Raw genomic sequence first — 23,900 nt, forward strand, 5'->3', positions numbered from 1 at the left:
TCCGCGATTGATCAGGCGTGGATATATCGCCAGTCGGCCGACGAACCCGCAGTGTGATCTGTCTGTCGCCCCATCCCCTCCGTTACAGACAGTGCAATTAATGAAACACCATCAAATCTGGAACTGCGGTGGACGCTCGTGCAGTGCGCAGCCGGCGGCCGATCGACAACTCTAAACAGGTGTGCTGTACAACATTGTAGAACAATTTGCGCGTTGTGTACATGTTCCTTGCTCCCCCCCCCCCTAGCAGGTAAGACGTAAAATTAATTTAATATATTTCATCTTCTACCAATACTATTTTATATCCCTTTCACTGTCGGCGTTGTTACGCACTGCCCGGTCTATAGTTTCGGAATCAACCGACTAGATCAGATCGAAATCTTATTGTCCTTTATCTAGTCGGTAAGCGTTCACGCTAACGAAACAGCCCTTATATGGGCTGTTCGCATTCGCACTTTCAGTGCGAATAATGACGACTGGCGTTAGACCAGGCATAACGGCTTTGTGCGGCGAACGTTTTTGCGATAGTCGCTAGTTGAGCTGGTTGCCCTTAAAGTCTGTTTCACATGATGTGATTGAAATTGCAGTCGCAGTGCCGACACCCCTTCCCCTCTTTTTCGAAAGCGACCAAGCGGTTGGTCGCACGCCGCACCGATCGTTGCGATTTTCCGCTAAAATTGCGCCGAAAGCTATTTCGCGGTTTTCGGGAAACGGCGTCTCGCACAAGAAGTGCAATGCGCGGTGTTAAGAACGGCCCGCTGAGGTGCAAGTTTTGCCAGCCAGTTGCGACAACGGCGTCAACTTTTCCTGGAACGCCACCGCAACCCTCTAGCCACGGCGTCACTAAGTCGACTGTGGGCGGAGGACAGAGTGGCGGACGGAGCGTCCGCCACTCTGCTTAGCGGGATTGCCGAGATGATTTCGACGAACCAGGCTTTGTGACGGAACCCGCCACCGCTGATCTTGTCTGCTGTGAACAATGGAGTCCCCGAGGGAACGTAGTTCGAGGCCCCTTCCCACGCACCGTTCCTGACGTCAGCCCCGAGTACTGCGAAGACCGTTTGACCTCGGTTGAGGACCGTGAACCTGTGCGGAAGTGTGTGTGTAATCCCTCGCGCAAAGAGGCGGCTCGTCTACGGTGCCTGGTCGGCCGTTTCCCTCACCTTGGGATCGAGGGGGGACCGAGTGTTTATAAACCACTGTTGTGCGGCTGCTCAGTGTACTTTCTCTCGCAGTCATGCTAGACTGATGAACTGCAACGTCCTTATGTAGATACTGTAAATAAACCCATATTCCTCGTTCTCGATGACAAGCAATCCTTCCCTTCAACAACGTCCTCAGCGTGGATAAGTTGGACGACGGCGTGGGCCAGCTACCATCTAATTCATGCCCGACTCCAATCTTGACAACTGATTACGAGCGATGGGATTGACCTCCCAATCCTCACAGCGGAGACGTGGAGTGCCGAATCCGGTGCGTAGCACCGACACGCGAAGGGAGAATAAAAAACGTCGCAGTTTCGCCGAAAGGCGAAGCATCGATTGCGATAGCAAATTGGTAGACAGCTATACGAAGTAAGGCTAGTAGGCTCGTTGGCCGCATAAACTTGGAAAGATTCGCTTACTAACTGAATTAACAAGCATTGTACCAACGCGCACAAGAATACATGAACATATAACACCGAATGAGCGCGGACACTCGCTGTCAAAACGCTGGTGTGAGCAAGCGGAGCAGCAACAGCGAGCTAAGTGACCTTCATGCGGTCTATATACATTGCTTCAACTCAAGAGCGGCGAGAACACAGCGCGCACAAAGGTGTGAGCCGTATGAAGATCTCTTTCAAGATACGGCACGCGCGACCGCGCGCGTCCGTGCAAAGTACGCACTTGTTGGCGGAGTCGAAGTCGCCCCCCCCCCCCCCCCCTCCCTCCCGCGCTGCCTACCCGCTTTCCTCCATATATGTCGCGCGAGATTGAGCAGCGATCTTCAGTTCCCCTTGTGGCACACTTGCTGCCGGAGCACAACGCCACCCCCCCCCCCTCCCTGCCTCCAATCCCCCCATGGCCTTTCCCGGAAAGGAAGACGGCACGCTTGCTCTCCGCTTTCTTTCTTCGGGCGCACCAGATTGAGCCGCTATCGTTGGCTTTCTTCGCGTGCTTTCACTCGCACGTACAGCTTACGACGCGCGGTGACGATGTCATCGCCCTTGGACTTTATGTGGAACATCACGGCTACGGCAAAAATGCGGCTGGAGTGTCTATATAAGTGCTATCGCAACAGAACTAACACAGATTTCCTTCTCCCATTTCTATGCGTTCGTTGGTACACTGCGTAGCAAATGAAGCGCATTTTCACGTTTGCTTCGTATGCCATAGATATATTACGGACTACACACCTTTGTGAGTTGCCAATATTACGACGTGTTCGATCCACATGTGACGAAATGGTTTTTAGAGGTCGTCACAATTTTCTTAATTGCTGAGTAGAATACAAATATCGCTCCTACAGAGCAGTTTAACTGCACCTTCAGCAAGGGCATATGACAAAACAGCAAAGTAACCGAAGTTTCAACGTTGTTTAAATAATTGCAAATTCGGCAAGGGTATATGGCCAGAGCGCAAAGTAACCGAAGTTTCAATGTTGTTTAAATAATTGCAACTTCGGCAAGAGCATATGGCAAGACAGCAAGGTAGCCGAAGTTTGAGCGTTGAGCTGAACGCACGACCGTTTAGTTGCATTCTTTTCGTGTCGCGCCGAAATTTGCCGATGCACCTTGAAAGGTTATTTTACCTCATCTGATTATTAAATTTGAGGAGCTAAACTTGCAGGATACTGTAATGAATTTTCTGTGACCACATATGTAACTCCGTCACCTGAATAAACAACGTCATCAATTTATTTTCGAATATTTCATGCGCGTTAAGTCGTATCTCTTCTCTGCAGAATAATCATTTCTTTTTCCTGCACATACACCAATAAACATCGAATGTGTTGCGGACTTTGTACCCTTATTGCACCTGTATTGACCCTTGCTTTGAACGGTAATTAACTATACAGTTACATAACATTACTGGCTTGCAATAGTGGCCCAGTGACAACGCATCCTAACGCAAAGTTCTGTAAAACTCGCGCAACAATGTGAAAAGCAGGCAAAACGCGTGTTCTTATGTAGGTGAAACAGCAGAAGACGACGTGTTAAAGAAAAGCAGATAAAAACTGCAGTGAACGTAGTCTGTTGCATACCTTTATGTGGATGATTGCATCCTTTAAGTATAAACGGTTCCTGCACGTCCAAAGCTAATCAGGTGCGCAAAAAAATCCATGCCAAGCATGCCTTTAATAACTGTTTCTAATAAGTTTGTGACTACATTTATTAGTGTGTAAACCCACATAATGATATCATCTGTCACTACCACCTTTATAAGTAATGAAGTACCATGTACTTGCAAGAACATTTCCCCCTCGGATTTAAAAACATTTCTGCGTTTCAAGCATACAAAACATGCAGTTTATTAATAAAAGGTCACAAACAGCTTTGTTTTGGAATTATACACTCATTTATTGCAATTTCTACCCACATAAAGGCAAGAAGAAAAAATAAATCTGTCTACAACGAAATTGTTCAATTTATTCACCTACCCACTGTGGCTATGGCATTCTGCTGCTAACACAAGCTGAAAGGTTTAATTGCCAGCCGTGGCAGTCGCATTTCGACGGGAGTCACAGGTAAGAAGAATAGCTCTTGCACTTCGATTTAGTTCATCATCATTTATTGAACTCAAACTTCCAAAGGCTATTTATTGCATAAGGGGGTATGCACACGCAAAATCCAACAAGCAATACTAACACCAACCGAAAACAAGGGGCCCAATTGTAAAACAAGCATCTTTCCGATACCCCGAATGCAGAAAACATTCATTGCGTCAATATTTACTGCTCAACAGAGCTGCGCAAATTCGCATGATCAGGCATAGTAAGTACTCGATCAGGCAGCTGTTTCTACAGACGAATAAATGTCAAAAGACACGAATGCTCCTACTAGATAGTGCATAGAGCAGAAAAAGAACCTTGTCCAAGAGTTGTCACTTCTGGCAGATATGAGTGGGCGGTGAGCAGCAGAAACTTTACTAGAGGGCACTGTGTAATACTGCTTATGAAAGCGTAAGAGTGTGTTTACCAGCAAAACTTTGTAGAGAAAGCCTCCTTTAGAGCAGGCACTGCCTTGCCCGATGTAAAAATAAAAGAATAAAGTGGTACCCGTCATGGAGGCTTAGTGGTTGGGGCTAAGCCCGACGTCGCGGGATGTAATCCCGGCCGCCGCAGCCACATTTTAATGGGAGCAAACTGCAAGAGCATCCGTGTACTGTGCATTGAGTGCACTTCCAAGAACTCCAGGTTGTAAAACTTAATCCAGGGTCTCTTAATATGGTGGGAATTATAATCAGATCATGGTTCTGGCACGTAAAACCCGAGTTTTCATTGAACAATAAGAGGAGCTGCTTTGTTTTGTAAACATCCAAACAATTTCTCAGGGTAATTGAATGAAAATTTCTATTATGGACGCATATTCAAGCTCTGACGTAACTAAAATTTTGTAAACAGCTCATTTACTGTCACTGTTAGGAGGAACATAACGGATGGCGAAGGGAACTCAATGTAGAGATGGCAGGCTGTTGAGTATCGCATGACAAACAAAGTGAAATAATCACCCAAATATTTATAAAAGAAGCCTTATTGATACACTAGCCCTGTAGAGCTTTTCCTGGTAGCAAAGGAATTATATGTGCTTGCTCGTCGAAGTATTCATACTCATAAGCCATACAGTGCACCATGAACTTAGTTTGTCCAGGTTGTGCTGTAAGGTACCGTCAGATGGCAACTTACCTATGAATCACACAATAACCGCAAAAGGGATGTGCGCTACATGATGTGCCATTGTAACATGAACTTAGTTTGTATGTATCACACAATAATCGATAAACTGATGCGCAGTATAATGAAATGTCATTGAGGTGATCATTCATATATAGGCAAAACAACAAACATTACTGCATGGAGAACTCCTTAATGCACTGGAACATGAGAGGATGCTCTGCTGCTGCTTACAATATATTCAAAATGGCTTCAAAGAAACGCTGCTGTCCAGGTGATCACAGAGGAATCAATGGCCATTGCTTTCATTTCAAAGATGAAGCGTTTCTGCTGTACCTTGCCGAAGGCTTTAACACAATCAACATGTAGCGTGTGGACGTCTGCAACAGAATACGTACTATAATGTAAGTCAGTGAAAAGGCTGATTGAATTTAACGACACATGTTACATTCTACGTTCAACAATCGCACAAAGATAATTTGCGCTTTCCTTCAGGGGCAGACGTGGGCGTTAGGGATGATGCCTGCTGCTGCGTTTGGCGCAGGAATATGGCTAGGAGCAGGCGCAGCTCATGCACAATCACGAGCAGTACACACACATCATTTCTTCAGAAGGTGGCGCTGAGCATGGGTAGCGCGAGGATGTCGTTGCGCTGACAGGACGACTTTGCTGCAGCCGAATACTTCATATAAGGTGAGGCCAGCTAGCCTTGTTGATAGGTGATCTTGTAAGTTGTAGCGCACGCACAACGACACGCACAAAGAAGGCACATGAGACAACACACAGCGCTGAAAAACCAGCTGCAAATAGCTTTTTACGTACACCCTGTCTCTTCGCACTGAACTTCAAAAACCACCGCTGCGCGCTCCGAAACATTTAAATTTCAAAACGTCTTCAAATTATAAAACACGCCTATTATTTGCTCCTAATAAAGATAAGCGAATAACATTATAACGCGCACGTTTTCTTAATTGCATTAAAGGAATTATGCGGCGTGTACCCCGAAACCTGGCAGCAACCAACCCTGGGCGTCGCGCCTGTCACATTGTTGAAACCGCAGTCGTGTGAAATGAGCCGCCTAAAGATCGAATTGCGACGCGTGCGACTGCACCGATTTTTTTTTTCTCTCCAGACGCGGTATGCGAAACCTGCTTAAGAGTGCGAGTCTAAACTGCGCGAGAGGACGCAACGCAACAATTCAGAGTCTAAACAAACACCGCGCTGAGTTGCGAATGTCGGTTTAAAGCTGGAAACATACGCCAAAGCGCGTCTGCCTTACAGCCCGAACTCAACAGCTCGCAGAAGGCACAAAGACGGGACAGGAGTAAAAAAAAAAAAAAAATCCACGGAAGAGAGCAACGTTACTTCGATGAAAAGAAGGCAAAAAAGAACTGCAATTATAGAAATGAACATAGCCTTGGTTTATAGCGTTTGTAGAAAGAAATGCACATTTTGCAATTTTCAACAATATTTTCTAAAAAGAATTGAGGGCGAAAAAGAAAAGAATACTTTCCTACAGTCACCACATTATAGTTTTTTTTTAATTGCAACAAACCTTATGAAAATTGGTGGAGTATTTGCAAAGATACGATTCATTTGTTCTCATGTATTTAGATACGAGCTCCCGAGGTAAAGCTTCATATCAACACGAGTTCTTGTATAAATAAGATCATAAACTTATAACTAAATGGGCCACCTACTTCAAACTAATATGTCGGTTCTAATGTAGCCTGAAAACTGGAATTTAACACTTTTCCTTATTATCACGAACAGCCAGAAGCGGTCTAAATACTTACGCCACGGGTTTTAATATATATATATATATATATATATATATATATATATATATATATATATATATATATATATATATATATATATATATATATAATTGAAAGCGAAATAAATAACGGCACGCGTACGTCTGAAACCGTCAGGCGCAAAGGTAAAAATGAATTCATGCATTACCCATCAATTTCACGATAGCTGGACGACAGCGAACGAGCTGAGCAAGGATGTTATAATGCGTTCCATAATGGCGGGTGTGCTTTAGTAAGCTCCATCACAGTACACATAAGTACTGCGGTGACATCACATAGCCTGGAAAAAAAGGTAATACAGGCACACGGAGGCCTCAGGAGAGGATACGAGATATTAATAAGCAGGCGGCGCAGTATCTTCAGGGCACCCAAGGAGCAGCGGTGGAACAAAAGCTAGAACTTGGACGACCTGTGGAACGGGGCCGCAGTGGCCGAAGCGTGTCAGGGTGGAGGGAGTGATCGCATAAAATATCGGCCGTCTGTTATTGTGGACAGCCATAGACCTCCGACACGTTCCGGCCTCGGCGAGCGCCCAAGCCAGAGACCAGTCTGGGTTCCAGCTTTGGTGCCCCCGTTGTCCCTTCGGTGTCCTGGAGGCACCGGCAATGTCAGCAGCGAGACTGACTGGACAGCCTGGCTCAGGTCCCGGGACGTCGACCGACAGCTTGAACTGGTGGTCTGGGCGGAGAAGGACAAGCAAGCCTAGGGCCTTACTTGAGCCCGATCCCTCAGCCACCTCCCCCCTTCCCCTTCTCGCTTTCAATAAAGTTTACAACCACTACCACCACCACCACCGGCAATGTTTACTAAATAACGACACGTTGTTGACACTTGGTAGTTCCGCAAATTCCCACTTCCCTTCTCCGCGATACACTACACATGCTTCACAGCAGTGACAGCTGTATTGAGGTGAAGCCCTTAAGAAACGCCCATGTGCGCCCTACGGAACGCATAATAACTCTCCGGTCGAGGCCACCACGGGAGCAACGCCAATCGGGGCCCGCCCGTTCTCACCTCGATGATGTCGCCGAATAGCTCGCTCTCGGCGCGCACCTGCTCCTGCAGCGAGGCGTTCGTCGTGCGGCCCAGCAGGAAGAAGGCGCGCACGGCAGGGGACGCGGCGTCGCGGAGCCACGTCTCGCGCAGGGCGCGCCGGGCGGCGCCGTTGGCCACCGCGGAGCAGATGACGACCAGCAGGAACCGGGGGCACAGGTGGCGCGGCGCGGCCAGCAGCGGCTGCGAGTCGTTGGGCACGAGTAGCCGCAGGTTCTGCTGCGCCAGCAGCCAGGACATGTCGGGCCGGTGTCGGCCGCTATTCATGTTCCGGTAGAGGATGCCGTAGCAGAACAGCAGGCACACGGCCACCGCAGCCAGTCGAGGCAGTAGCCGCACCGCCAGCGAGGACATGTCCTCCTGCGTCCCGGAAAGGAAGAGCGCGTTTGGCACGGCTGCGGAGGCTCGAGAAAAAAATAAACATAAATAAAAAATAAACATAAAGGCAAAAGTCACAGTTTCATACGAAAGGTAAAGCATTGGTACCAATATCAATTAAGGTGTCGCACTATTACAAAAGGTCTGGTCGTTTTAGATAAATTTCATAAAGTATAAATTGCAAAGCATGCTCGATTACTAACAAAACTAGTGTGGTGTCCTGCTAATAGAGACACCCATAAACCGAGTTCATTCGAGGTCCGCAAGTACTTCGCGATGAGCAGCGCTACCACGGGGGGCACGTGCTTGCCCGAAAGCGCAACTCAGCGTATACTAACGGAAGACGAATGTATTCGCCCAGCAAGACCTGTAGGAAACATCCACCTTCCAGAAGCACTGGAATTTCAAACGGATGGAAGCATTTACCGGTCAGCAATCGAGATACGCGAGAACGCGACAGATGTTTAGAGTATCGGTCAAAGAAAAAGAAAAGCAGAGAAGAGATTGATAGGAACGGTTCCGTTACATGCATAGGTAACTGTACGGTTTTAAGGAAGGGAGAAAATATTAGGAAAACAAAGATGAAATGGCAGAACGATGAGTATTCATAGATTATTTGATTAGCTCAAGCAGGCTAGGTGAGTATTTGTCGCCACCCCGTTTCGAAGGGCATGCCAATATGTCAGCATCATCAAGCGAACGTTCCATGTTGCCTTCCCCATTTCAACTGTGCCGCGCCCCCAAATGCACAGCAGATCACGTGACCTCAAACACTGGACTCGCGGAAAAAGGCTGCGCATAAAGCCACAGGCCTTCTCGGCTCGCTAGTGCATGCCCGACCGAGCCCAACACGCCACCTAGATATTAGCACCCACCCGCAGCAGATACCCGAGACCTCCAAATGTGGCACCACGCTGGTTCCGTATATGCGCTCAACTGGGCGAGCAGAACAGGCTCGCTCACGTGACCACCAACGAACCGCAAGCTCCTCGACTCACTCTTGCATTATGCCAGCATACTGGCATGCTCGTGCTTCGCCCTGGCTAGTCTAGGCATGTGAAGTCGATCACGTGACCTTTAACACACTTGCATGCCGTGCACATACCACTCAACCACGTAGTCTCGATCACGTGACCTCCAATAGTGGGCTTGCGGGAAGACGGCACGCATTGAGCAACCTGCCTTCTCGGCTTAAAAAGCAAAAGCATAAAAAAAAATAGAATAAGCTTTCTGGTTAGCATTGCATACACATCCTCAGTTATTCCTCCTCTTGTGCAGCGCCCCGACATTGCTTCTTGTAGATACTTACCCTTACATTGAGAACCGCAGCAAGCACGACAGAGATACGGCGAGTACGGAATCGTTTCCGCACTCCGACATTACGGAAGCTGCGGCGTGAAGCCTGAAGCCCTATAGTAACACGAGACGTATTTCCGACGCGTTTTCAGCGTCGCGTCGTCCGAAGTAAAGGCACCCATTTCACTCCGCGCGGGCTAGATATGTCACCTCGCGCCGGGAAGTTAACGTACCAACGACGAGCCACGAGGCGCCGAGTCCGACGAGGCAACGAGCGACGAGGCGTCAGAAATCCGTCCCATGTAGCTGAGTTGCCACCCTGACAAGCGCCACGTCCGCGCAGAATACCTCTGCTTCCAAGTTACAGGCGCTCGAGGTTGAACGCTAACACGAGAGTAATGATGAACGTGAGTGCAGAAAGAAATAAAAAGACGGGAAGAGCGAGAGCGAGGGAAGGAGTAGAAGGAAAAAGAACAATAACTAAAACAAGGGTGAAACGAAAGAAGTATCGTTTCTAACGGAGCATTGCTTATGATCGCCCTTCAATATAAAGAGCGTGACGCGTACAACGTGACGCGTGCAGCGTTAGTGAACAAGTGCGAAAGAATGGGACACATGCGTATAGGAAGTTCCCACCGCGAGTGGACAGGTTTCCCGGAAGAGGAAGGCGGAAACAGAAAGCAAGAACGCGGCCCCTTTTCTATTTACTAATTCACGTCCCTCATAAACCACGAGCACAGCGGGCCGATGATTGCGCGCCAGCCATGAAAGGAAGACAAAAAAAAAAAAATTCGCACACGTCTGATGATAAACCCCAGGGGTATATATAGTCAAGAACGCCACGAATGTGAGGCGCGCGCCGCAATTCCCGTTTCACGCGGTTCCCCCTCAGTGAAGGAGGGGAAGAGACGTGCCAATCCCACTTGACGCACAAAGCAGGTGCATGAATTATGCATACAACATTTTTCATCTCCTTCATCCGTAACAACTGCGAAGCGCGCGCGCGCTTCGCATTTCCATAATGCAACTGAAAGAGCTGTCCTACAGAAATTCCCGCGCGATACGTGCCAGCAGGGTGGACTTCAGTGTTCCGAAATCTCGTCTAAGATGCGTTGCCATAGGTTGGGAAGAAGAAGAAGAAGAAGAAGAAGAAGAAGAAGAACAACAACTACAACAACAAAACACTCCAGAGCTCATCACCGCCGACTTTCAAGGTATGCGGTAGCCTAGCTATAATGTGATGATTTCGACGTCACGACCACTGCATGCGCGTGCGTCAGGGGCGACTCGGCACGCTCATTAATTGGGGTGAAGTTTCCATGCCTCGTATCTCTTTGCACACTTGCGATTTCGTGCACACTGTGACGTGCTCAACATACTTCGAGGTTTCTCTGTTAGACATCTCCAAAGTGTGTGAAGTTCGCTTATAATGCTATGAAGGAAGCGCGTGATGAATGGTGGGATCGAATCCTTTTGTCTTCCAGCACGGCCGTCACATATGCTCTAACCATTAGGCCACGATCGCAGACATAGACCGTAATCATTGATATGGCCACGATCATACCCGTGACACCTTCAATATCATAAGAGTTTCATACGATGATCACTAGAGGGAACTCTGGCGCTAGTGTCTATATACCGGAGCTCTAAGAGGGACGGCTCAGTCCGCATGGGAACTATGGGAAGTACATGGATTTGCCTAAATTTCATCCTTCCGTTTCAAACGGCTTTGTGACTTTGTAAATTCGCCATTTTCAAAGGAGTACTGCGTAATAGCTAACTAAACAAACATTATTAACATTGCCCGAGGGCAGAATTCGAACACAGAAACTCTGCCACAGAAGCCCGATTTTTGAAACCATTACGCCACGGACGTATGCATCGACAAATGACTTGTAACGCCCTTATAAATTTATCGCGGGCAAGCCAGTGCCTTCAGACGCTAGGTGCGTTTCGATTTAGCCGCCTGGACAAGCTGAATCGTTGCAATTAGTAGAAATTGTGCGTGTTCGCAGCGTATTTTGTCCTTCGAAAAGTATAGATTGCTGTGAAATTTACGGCAACGAAGGCATATAAAGACTAATAAATACAAGATCGTCTGAATCCACAAGCACGAAGACGAGACAAATCGATGTACATACTTCCCATCGTTCCCACGGTGGCTGAACGATTCCAGCGCCAGAGTTCCTTCTAGTAATTATTGCAGAAAACTATGCTTGATACCTTTTGACGACGCCATGGTGAGCAAAGTTCTGTAATGCTTGGTGAAGAGCTAGTCTGACGACGACAGCGTACGGACGGGACGGACGGACACAGTACGCAAAAACCCAGTTTTCAGGTTTCAACTGTTATTGCAGTAAAATATATCAGCCGTTATCGAAACCGGCTTCCTCGGCCACCGCTATATCTAATATAGCAGACATGCGAAAATAAAGTTATCAGATGAAAGAATGAGCCGTATTCGATTGGAGCATAATGCCAAGAAAAATACTGGCACACATAAAAAAAAACACATCGAAGATGGTTGCCAAAGTCAGCAATAGCTTTCTTGTGTAGCATGCTGCGCCACAGCCTGCTGCACATCGTTATTGCATCCGTGAATCACGAAATCTTATGGGCACATCAGCGGACACACGAAGCGGCAATCTTGCTGTGAACCACAACGCCAAATGATACCACGACAGTGTACACCTTGCTGTAATCACTGTACCCCAATTGAAACTCTTATAGCAGCTCCAACTCTCCCTAGTATCTTGGCTGCAGCTTCATCTACCATCCCTAGTATCTTGGCTGCATCTACCAATCGGATGGGGCGGTTTATTATATTTGAAGCTACATACTCCCCTGCGTAGCCTTAGCACATCCATTCTGTATGATTGACCAAGAATCGGCACATACCAATATCTCATACACTGAGACGAAGTTGTCTGTCTGGACACATACCCAGTGGTGCATACCCGGCAGCATATTTACAATTTGTAGTAGGTACAGCGGGGCGGGGCGCTTTTCGCGGCGCTCGACGTTTCTGCGCAGGCGCGAGTATGAGCGGATGTGAGAGAGAAAATCGGGGGGCCCTTGCTGCTTGAATATGTGACTCTGCCTAGGCACTGCGGACGAGGTTTCTTGGTGCGTGTTGCATGCGTTTGTCCACTAGACATGCCGGCATTGCGGAGTGCGGTCGAGTTTGTTTACGCTCCGCCGCTGGCTACCTGGGCGGTGAGGCAGTGGGCACGGACGCCCCATTTGGTGATCGCTGTGTCTGAAGGAGAAAGGTTGTGACTGGTGTTGTGTAGGTCGCGTGTCGCTTTTTTCGTCGCGACGATAGATTGATTTTTTTTACAAGCACTGCTCCAGTAGGGCACATGTAACCGCCAAGCGGAGGCCTCAGGAGAGCACCTGAGGTTATAATAAAGCAGGCGGCGCAGGATCTCCGGGGCACCCAAAGGGTAGCAGGGGGTTCCAAGCTCGAAGCAGGGCGGCCCGTGGGTTTGGGACGCGGAGGCCGAAGCGTGCCAGGGGGTGTTCGCATAAAAAATTCGCTGTCCGCGACAGCGGACAGCCGATCTTATGCACCCCTGGCACGCGCAAGCCTCGGCAAGCCCCAACCCACGGACCAGTCCGGGTTCTAGCTTTGGTGTCCCCGTTGCCGCTTTGGTGTCCTGGAGGCGCCGCCAATAATGCGAAATAATGACACGTTTCAATTAGTAAAAAAAAAAAACAAAAACACGGTTGAATAAATATAGTTAGGTCCAGACGCCAACTTGCGAGGCTAAGTTCAGTACTATACCGCGCCCCGCGACTTCTGCCGGCACGCCTTGGGACAAACGCATACAACACGCGCTAAGAAACTCCTCCGTAGTGCCTAGGCAGAGTCATATATTCAAGGAACAAAAGTCCCCACATTTCCTCTCTCGCACGCACTCTTACCCGCACATGCGCACAAACGTCCGGCGTCTGCGCAAGTACCTACTAGCAACTACTAGGCGAGACAGCAGCCAGCTCATAAGTACCTAGTGGCCCGAGCCAGTGAACAACTTGGGCCACTGAGTATGGTTTGTAATGCTCGTAAAAGAGAAGGAAGAAGCACGTAGAAGGGACCAAGAAAAGAGAAGAGGCATTATGTATGATTAAAAGGAATGTTGCACTTTGGCGCAGTCGGCAGGATTGAACCGCGAGGGTGTCTTCACCATCGTCCGACATGAATACGGTCGTCTGCTGGTAAGAAACTACCAGGAAGATGGAGACAATGCCGTCGGGTTACCTGAAAAGGTCAGCCCGTCGGATTGCTGTCGACTGCCACCAAAATGTAACATTCAGTTTATTCATACATAATTAATCTGGCTGCCTCTTCTACCTCTACCCTTTACTTGATCTCTTCTGTGCGCTTCTTCCTTCTCTTTCACGAGCCTTACATGCTTGTCACTGCTTATTGTGCGAGATCGTTCAACCATCCAAAGCTAAAGAAAGCAAACGCTTAAAAGACAGAGAAGGCTTCGCCATTGAGTTCAAGCCTGGTGCATTCGCGCCCGGGATCATCACCTGGCTGGGACAGTCCCTCTGTCAGCTACACGTTACACTGCTGAACTGAGCACTATGAAACAGAAGATGAGAAGCAAGAAGGCCGAGAACAAATAAAAAAACGAGGCTCTCCACGCCAAGCTCGCGATCGAACCTTCCATTTCAGGTTTCAGTTTCTCCGGGCTAACTGCGTCGTTTCGGAAGAAGCCCGTCGGTGCACAAAAGGTTCCGGTATCTGACAGTTAATTTTCATTGCGCAAAAGCCGCGCCTCACTTAATCGTTGCCCTTCTTATTACCATATGTGCATTCGTTTCCCCCGCATTGCCCTTGTTACTGCTCATTTTTGGCGCTGCGAAGAACAGGAAACTGAATTGTGATGCCCCGGACTTATCTTGGGAAGACCGTCACGGTTCACCAGAGCGTTGCACGATCCACACACAAAAAAAAGCAATGCCAAAGTACACAGCGCGCGCGCGCGCTGTGGATTTTAAAGACCCTGAGCGATACAAATCGGGCGCCGCTCATCGAAAACGGGGCACTGAGGGATTCAAACGGTGAAGTGCTATCATCATTAACGAGCTGTAACGCTGGTAAACGAGGCGCCCATCGAGATACGTACTCACACATAGTACTACCGAAGGAGAGGGACCCGCCTCATAATCGTCATTTCACTCGCGATCATGAGAACTTGCAAGATGAAGCCAGGGGGGAAAGAAGAGAGAAGGAAAAGTCGACAATTTTGAAAGCGCCCATCTCGGGCAGCTCTTCCCGAACAAGACTGGCTCTGTTGGAAAGCTATATAAATCCATGCAGCGTGGCATAACGAGGAAATTAGCTCCATACAGTCCCACGAGAACAACGTGCACCTGTTACCCAATATTTCATTGGAAGTGGCAGCCCCGCCCTTTAATCGCTGAAAAAAAAAGAAAGAAAAAGAAAACGGCCACAAGGATCCACGTCGTCTTAGCCTCCAAGATTACGGCGCACTTCCCGATCCGGGAGGCAATGTCTGTGCTGGGATGTTTTACTGAAACACATGCTTCTTTTGTACTCTCTGTCTTCTTTTCTTTTTATTTACTTTGCACCACTATTTATGTAATATATTTGAGAAAACAACAAGAGACCAAAAGAAGTAGGGAGGTTTGTTGAGATTACAAGCGGTTTGCTAACCTACACCGGGAAAGAGGAAAGAGGGGACGTAAAGGTTAGAAAGGACATGGTCTCTCGCAAAGAGATGGAGGCACGCGCTATTTTCGCTCATGTTCGTGAGAAAGGCCTGTCCTATACATGAATGGTATTACGGACACACGCGCCCAATGCGGAGTAACGCTATATGCTACGCTTAGTCATTATGAATGCAAAGAGGGTCTGCTGGATCTCTCATCGCACGTGAACGGCAACGTAATGACCTCATATGCTAACTCCGCAACCTGACTATCATTATTATTCTTTTCCCAAACTGGTTTTTTAAGAAACGGCAGTGAACGATTCATGAAACGTTTAACAAATTAATAAATATTTCCCGCACTCGCTTGAGAAAATGTATACAAAGAGAATTTCCATGAAATCTAACCGGAATAATTATAGACGCATGTTAAGGCGGATACACAATACTTGCAGTTTCAAGCGTATCTTCGGAAGCGCTAGAGCCTTTAATTCATCTGCATTGCCTCATGCCATATCACACTCTAATGATCTTCCAGAGCAGATCGTTTCCATATCTGATCACCATTCCCTCCATGACAACCTCTATCGGCATTTTTCCTCTTAACTTCGAGCCTGTTTTTGTTCCCTTTGTTTGCCTTTTTCCTGCAATAATGCCGTTGCTTTGTTTAATTATACACACGTTTTCTACGCTATCAGTTACTGGCAATTATGAAAGATTGTCTACGCTATCAGTTACTGGCAATTATGAAAGATTGTATAATGATGTCTCAGTTCATGGTACCTTCGTTCTTGAATTTGTTACCTGTTTCGGCAATACATCTCCTTGTGCTTTTACTTCATTTGTAACCTTTTTTACTCAGTGTCCTACCTAGGGCCTTGCGAGGTACGTGAAACAAACAAACAAACAAACAAACAAACAAACAAACAAACAAACAAACAAACAAACAAACAAACAAACAAATAGTTAAATAAATAAATAAATAAATAAATAAATAAATAAATAAATAAATAAATAAATAAATAAATAAATAAATCCGATTAGTCATTCAGCGTGTTCCGGGCTATTTTCGAGCATGCAGTTTCCACCATCTATTCCGCCTAGCTCTGGGATAGATCGCGCCTAGTTAGCCTTAATTCATTTCAAAATACGATGCTGCATACACTCCTCTTCCCCTGGCCAGAGGTTAAGAGGTAGATAGATGACTGATCGATTCGTAGGGTTTAGAGAGAGAGATGCTGTCAAAGCAACACTGCAGCTATGCGAGACGCCGCATGTGGGCGGAATTCGGATTTATATGAACTCCCGAGGTTCTTTAACGTGGACCTCAGTCTACTAAGTACGCGGGCCCTGTTGCGTTTCGATCCCGCAGAAATGCGGCGGTCGGGAACTGAATCCGCGACCTCGTGTTCGGTAGCAGAACGCCATGTATGAACAACTGCGCCACCGCCGGCGGGTCAAGAGGGAGAGAGATATAAAAGGCGTTTCGCTTAGAAATTGAGATTTTCAGCGGTATCCGTGTAACAGCATACGTCTTACGTGCCTAGGGAATAGAATAGCATAGAGAGAGAGAGAGAGATGGAGACAAAGCGCAGAAGAGAATAAAAAGAAACGAAGTAATGACATAGGTATAAAGAAGTCGAACGTGGCGTTCCCGAGTTCGCCCGATGGCGTACAAGCACTGTGGACCGTAGTCAAGACAACTACACCACATATATATATAGCCAAGACGGTGGCGATGTGCATTGTGTTCCGACGTCGTCAACCACACTCCGAGTTCAGAGCAGCGTCAGATAGAATCGCGAGCGTCCAACGAAGGTCCCGAACCCGCTGCACGCAATTAATCGGCGCGGACCAGACACGGCGGCCCGCCAGGAGCGCTCATTAATTCTCAAGCGGAGCATGCTGTACGTTCTGCCACGGGCGGCGCCAGGTTCGTCCCGGCGCGGCGCGGCACACAACAGGGCCGGATCGCAGCGCAGCAAAGGAGCCGCCGAAAAAGCCGAGTCCGTGAAGGAGAGAACATTTTCAATACGCCGAAGGGATGTAGTGGACGGAGGGAAAAAAAGGAGGCTGGCGCCAATAGCGCGGTCGTAAAATGCGCGTTCTATTCAGGAAGCACGGACAGGCGTAGGGCAGGCGCCGAGGCATGGTGGCATAAAACATTCAAAGCCGTCGTGTCATTCATTCTTTACAGGATTAAAAAACACTCACAGCGAAGAAGAAGTTCTCATGAGTGGGTTTCTATAGCTAAAAGAAAGAAAAAAAAACTGTCGTGTCATCAGTTTCTTGCTTCCTTTTTTCTTAGTTTTTATTTTCTCCACGCAAGTATTGCTCTGGTGTTGTACTCTCGTTAGCAGGACATGCCGAAAGGAAGAAAACCGTGAAACACACACAAAAAAAAAAAAACGCCGTAAAGAACAGAACAGGACGTGCACAACATTATTTCAACGAATATAATTCTGCACGGGAGATAAAAAAGATGGCAAGAGCTTATAGACTGCTCTGCGCGTCAACGATGCGAGATATTTGCCGCAATGCCCCCCTTTCCCCACCCCTCCATTTCCTTTACTGCCAAGACGACATAACGCAATGACTCACAAGTGGTACGAAATGGACATCAAATTACTAATTACCAAAATAAGAAACGCAAGTCTACACACGGATACTTGAGACAATTAGGCGGGAAATCTACATAAGCAGGTAGCTCTGCAAAAAGAAAAAGCGTAAATGAAATAAGTTTCCTCGCCCCTTTTGTCAACTGCCAACTTGAATCAGAGTTTCGCGTGTGTTTCTTTAATTGTTGTCTACAACATGCCACCGATCTTTGATCATTTCTAATGTTTCTGTACTTTTTGCATTATTATTACTATTTTCTTACTTAATGCATAATTTGTAGTAACGTGGTACACCTGAAGCCGCGGCCTCATATATCATACGAACGAACGAACGAACGAACGAACGAACGAACGAACGAACGAACGAACGAACGAACGAACGAACGAACGAACGAACGAACGAACGAACGAACGAACGAACGAACGAACGAACGAACGAACGAACGAACGAACGAACGAACGAACGAACGAACGAACGAACGAACGAACGAACGAACGAACGAACGAACGAACGAACGAACGAACGAACGAACGAACGAACGAACGAACGAACGAACGAACGAACGAACGAACGAACGAACGAACGAACGAACGAACGAACGAACGAACGAACGAACGAACGAACGAACGAACGAACGAACGAACGAACGAACGAACGAACGAACGAACGAACGAACGAACGAACGAACGAACGAACGAACGAACGAACGAACGAACGAACGAACGAACGAACGAACGAACGAACGAACGAACGAACGAACGAACGAACGAACGAACGAACGAACGAACGAACGAACGAACGAACGAACGAACGAACGAACGAACGAACGAACGAACGAACGAACGAACGAACGAACGAACGAACGAACGAACGAACGAACGAACGAACGAACGAACGAACGAACGAACGAACGAACGAACGAACGAACGAACGAACGAACGAACGAACGAACGAACGAACGAACGAACGAACGAACGAACGAACGAACGAACGAACGAACGAACGAACGAACGAACGAACGAACGAACGAACGAACGAACGAACGAACGAACGAACGAACGAACGAACGAACGAACGAACGAACGAACGAACGAACGAACGAACGAACGAACGAACGAACGAACGAACGAACGAACGAACGAACGAACGAACGAACGAACGAACGAACGAACGAACGAACGAACGAACGAACGAACGAACGAACGAACGAACGAACGAACGAACGAACGAACGAACGAACGAACGAACGAACGAACGAACGAACGAACGAACGAACGAACGAACGAACGAACGAACGAACGAACGAACGAACGAACGAACGAACGAACGAACGAACGAACGAACGAACGAACGAACGAACGAACGAACGAACGAACGAACGAACGAACGAACGAACGAACGAACGAACGAACGAACGAACGAACGAACGAACGAACGAACGAACGAACGAACGAACGAACGAACGAACGAACGAACGAACGAACGAACGAACGAACGAACGAACGAACGAACGAACGAACGAACGAACGAACGAACGAACGAACGAACGAACGAACGAACGAACGAACGAACGAACGAACGAACGAACGAACGAACGAACGAACGAACGAACGAACGAACGAACGAACGAACGAACGAACGAACGAACGAACGAACGAACGAACGAACGAACGAACGAACGAACGAACGAACGAACGAACGAACGAACGAACGAACGAACGAACGAACGAACGAACGAACGAACGAACGAACGAACGAACGAACGAACGAACGAACGAACGAACGAACGAACGAACGAACGAACGAACGAACGAACGAACGAACGAACGAACGAACGAACGAACGAACGAACGAACGAACGAACGAACGAACGAACGAACGAACGAACGAACGAACGAACGAACGAACGAACGAACGAACGAACGAACGAACGAACGAACGAACGAACGAACGAACGAACGAACGAACGAACGAACGAACGAACGAACGAACGAACGAACGAACGAACGAACGAACGAACGAACGAACGAACGAACGAACGAACGAGCGAGCGAGCGAGCGAGCGAGCGAGCGAGCGAGCGAACGAATAAATGAATAGACAGAGGTGTAATCGATGGATGTGGGCTCTTTGGTGGACGCGCAGTCTTGCCCGGTTTGCGTTTTTTGCAAGTTGTTATTGTGTACGCGTACACGTATGTCCTTGTGAATCAGAAAATGGCTATTGTACAGCATTGATTAAAAACGCTTATGGAACGGAAACAAGCCTTTATCGCAGTCGTTCCTTGCTTTCGGGTCGCGGGGATGTCGAAGAGCAGGAACCGAACAGCACGACGGGCGAAGTGACCAGCTAAGCTGTGGTACGAACGCCATTTGCCGTTGCATGCAGGATTCAGCGCTCGACAGCTATAACACTTCTCATGTTCTCATTCTCTCCTGACAACAGTAAACTGAAAAGCGAACAGGTGCGACACATCTATCTCTGTCTTCAGGGATGAAAAATTTCGTGCACCGACCGGCGGAGCAGTGATGTCACGCTATATACAAATGTCAAACAATACCGAGGAAGAACACTTTTTTTTTTTTGCTTCATACGTTAGACTTTACGCTGACGGTATGTGGCCGCAGAGCAATCCAAAATGAGCGCAATCATAACGAGAATGCTGTTGCAGCCGAAGGTGATCGCTTTGTATATTGTGACCGCCTTACAGTTGCAAACATGCACGTACGCGGCATGCTATAGCTAACATTTGCGAAGATGGCTACTAACTGGACAGTAACAGCAGCGCAATAGCGATAATAGTATGCTAAAACTTTCTGCAAGAACATTTTTCGCGTACTGTTGCAGCTCTACTGCAATAGGGTCGCCGCAGGCCATGTCAGAGCTGCCACGCAGTATGGATGGGGTAACGATAGCAGCACGCGTCCTTAGCCGCAAACTAAAACATTCGATCAACATTTCCCAGCACGATAAAACCTTATCAGCGCGATGCAAGTCGTCCAAATCTTACGCAGCGACGCACATTCCCAGCTGGCGGCTGGATAACGCGATGACAACATGCGGCAAAGTGGTCTGCTAAAACATTTTTTTTTATGCGCGGCGTTACATTAAGTTGATTGAGCAGATCAGGAGCGCGCAAACAAACTTTGGAATATCGGGCGACGCAATAACTAACGCACATTCGATCGTCACAGACACCCTACTGAAGGCGTAGACATCGCGAAAACGGCGGAAGTGGTAATGTAGCGATTTGATCGCGCTTCCCTCCAAGCCGACTGCACATGCGCCCATGTATACAAGACTCAAAAATCAGTCAATAACATCATGAAACGCCAAGTTACAAAGCGCTCACTGCTGGGAACACACGAGGACAGCAATTTCGCATAGCCCTTGTAACTCAGTTCGTCGCAGCAGTGAGCAGGTATCGTTTTGTAATGCGAGACAGGAGGCAAAAATGCAGCGTGCTCAGCTTTGTGACGACTGCTACACAGGGAACGAAAGGAAACGTAAACGTTTCGTTACTAGAGGAAGCACTACGATCGGGTGAGTTCTCATTGGGACTCGCGCACATGCTGCACAGCACGATGAGCAAAACAAAGGAAAGTGACAAAAAATTTACAGGCGCACGCTGCGTGCATTCCCAACTTACGACGGCAACGCTCGAACTCGGGCACGACCACCACGGAAGGAAGCGGGGGCATCGGCTGCGACGACGGGACGTCCGACACGCGACACCGGCGGCGAACCGCTCGGCACCAGCCAGGGCGACCAGGGACAACGCGAGCCGCCGCAACGGCCAGCGTAACGAGAACCAGCGCGCCGTTGGGCGAAGACGACGACACGGCGACGGCGTCTTCGTCACGCCCCCTCGCATAGTCGGCACGCGTTTCCGCAAGGAGACAGACAAACGGACCGGAGACGATGCTGCGTATTCCGCGCGCGCACGTGCACCCGGGGGCAAACAACGGCGGTGGCTGGCCGGCCAAGCCACGAGAGACCGACGGGGCGGGCCCAAACTGCTCCGCTTGGCCGCGGTGAAAGAAAGTGGCCGTGCTCGCGGCTCGACAACAGGTCGGCCCAAGAGGCGGGAGGGGTGGAAGTCATCCGGCCGCCCATTGATCGCCTCCTGCGCCGCAGATTTGATGGCACGATCTGGCGGCGGGCACCTGCCCCGCGCGCGAGCACCAGACTCTCTCTGAAACCCGGTCTGTAAAAGCCGGAGCTGCGTACGCGGCGCCGAGACCGCACGCATTATCGACCTCTCTTCGCTTTCGTTGCCCGAGGGGGCCCTCCTTCGCCGATGCTGAACGACAGTCCTTTTATTTCACTCTCGCTTTCTCTCTCACTCACTTTGCCTGTCGATACACACTGGCAGTAATCACGAGCGAGACAGCTAGGGCGACTGGCTGGGAGCCAGACCCTGCAGCGAAACGAAAACCTCGCTTTGTGTTGACCGTCCATGATTTATTCTGGCGGGAAACGTAAGGAAAAGGCGGGGCGATACACATCAGAGCAGGTGGCGCTGGCTGTCTATGTCCCATCGTTTCTTCAGCGGTCCGTATTTTTGGCGCTACAGTGCAGTCGAAACGGAACAATGCCCGATAGACAGAACGTGGGCACCGAGTTTGATTCGCCGCCCATGCGTAGGCACAATGATTATACCATGTGTTTCACGTGACTAGAAACAAGGTTCAAAAATAGATTATTGCACCTTAGAGAAACGAGAACAACGGTACATTGTTCGCAGTCGTCTTGAGTTACTCAGACGTGCGATTATTTAGCGAACCAGCTAAGTTCAGTAATGCAAAATTTTATATATCCGTTTCCAGGACACAACTTGTACGCGAGAAGCAGCGCGTTCTTAGAAGCACCCAATGAAGTTTAATTTTTTATTATTATTCGGAGGGATTTGCCGGAAATCACCTGCAGTAAAAAAAAAAAAGAGAGAAAAGAAAAAGAAAAGGCAACAACCAAACGCATGTAGGTCTATGTGATATACAGAGACGGCAGCAATGAGTTAGCTCATTTGTTGTCCGTTATCCGACAAATAAAATCCTCTTGAGCATTCGGCTTTAGTTTGTCATCACTGAGCCTCTTTTGCGTAATACGTTTAATTTAGTTCTCTTTTTTTCCCGGGCTCTGAGGAAAGCCCACATAGGCTACTGCGCCTGTATTCACAAAACTTCTCTTACTAGCGGTTCCGGTACACGCCTCATCTGATGGCGTTTTTCTCGATAACGATGTGACGCGGTTGCGTTTGGTAGCGGCAGCAGTATGATGTTGCGGCTGGAGGTGGCGTTTGGGCCAAGAATCGACCAAGCCCATTGGCGAGTACGTCCGGTCGTAGAAATGAAGGAAAGAGGGGTTATTTTACATTAGTTACACTGGCTCCAAATACGCAAGCCCACTCCATGCAGGGGCATATTAAGCGTCTGAGTTCACATCAGGACACGTCGGCCTCCACTGCACCAAAGGTATCCGTTTTTGATACCATAGTCTGCCCTAGGCGACTAGACTAGGGAATATGATGACTGTATCGCGGCCAATCACAATCGTCGAATCGGTCGCAATAACCCGCCCGTGAAATTGCACCGTTCCGCCGAACTCCGCCTCCGATGATGCACCTTCGCCCCCGCAGACGCTATGTGGGAATCCGAGGTCGAAGCCGTTCCCACGGTAGCATTCGATGTTGGCCCTTTTCATCGTCAGATCAGGCTGTCAGGTGCAGGTAGAGGGGTCTTTTTTTTACCCGTCAACCGTCGGCGTCAAAGCTGCGTTGACTTCTGGATAGGCGCTTGTGAATGAAGGGGGGAGGGGGAGCGGGGTTGCATCGTGGTAAACGTCGAATTAATGCCCTTGGCCGTGTTGAGGCGTCACAACGACGTTCATCGGATGGACAGCGCCTGACCAGTTTTTTTCTTTGTTGCAGGTTGGTATTTTTTCTTCGCTGATTTTACATTGCGTAAGTTCTGCTGCTGCTGCCAAATTTTAAATGCGTTTCCGTTTCGATTAGGTAGACATGGCTAACGACAGGGATGAATGCCCTGAATGTTCCGGACGGCTTCCGTTAACAGCGCAGTTTGTCACGTGCGAGGTGTGTGAGTTCAGCTATCATTTGGACAGCTGCTCTGGCCCGACAGTGAGAACAGGAAAAAAAAAACCGAATGGGCATTGTGTCCG

General features: G+C 48.4%; 1 protein-coding gene across 2 annotated transcripts in view; it reads right to left on the reverse strand.

The window, feature by feature from the left end:
• The window catches only part of LOC126531012 (beta-1,3-galactosyltransferase 1-like), a 128,272-nt gene that overhangs the window by 4,410 nt on the left and 99,962 nt on the right, over window positions 1–23,900 (reverse strand). The window contains exons 1-2 of one of the 2 annotated variants that reach the window (XM_050178371.3): window positions 21,370–21,992; window positions 7,707–8,105 (exon numbers count right to left, since the gene is read on the reverse strand). In XM_050178371.3, coding sequence (XP_050034328.2) covers window positions 7,707–8,105; window positions 21,370–21,972 — 1,002 coding nt within the window. In that variant the 5' untranslated portion in view covers window positions 21,973–21,992. Of the gene's footprint in view, window positions 1–7,706; window positions 8,106–21,369; window positions 21,993–23,900 lie in introns of those variants that run through there. The other variant, XM_050178372.3, reaches the window with a different exon arrangement.

The sequence above is a fragment of the Dermacentor andersoni genome, chromosome 5, assembly GCF_023375885.2.
Source record: "Dermacentor andersoni chromosome 5, qqDerAnde1_hic_scaffold, whole genome shotgun sequence".
NCBI lineage: Eukaryota > Metazoa > Arthropoda > Arachnida > Ixodida > Ixodidae > Dermacentor > Dermacentor andersoni.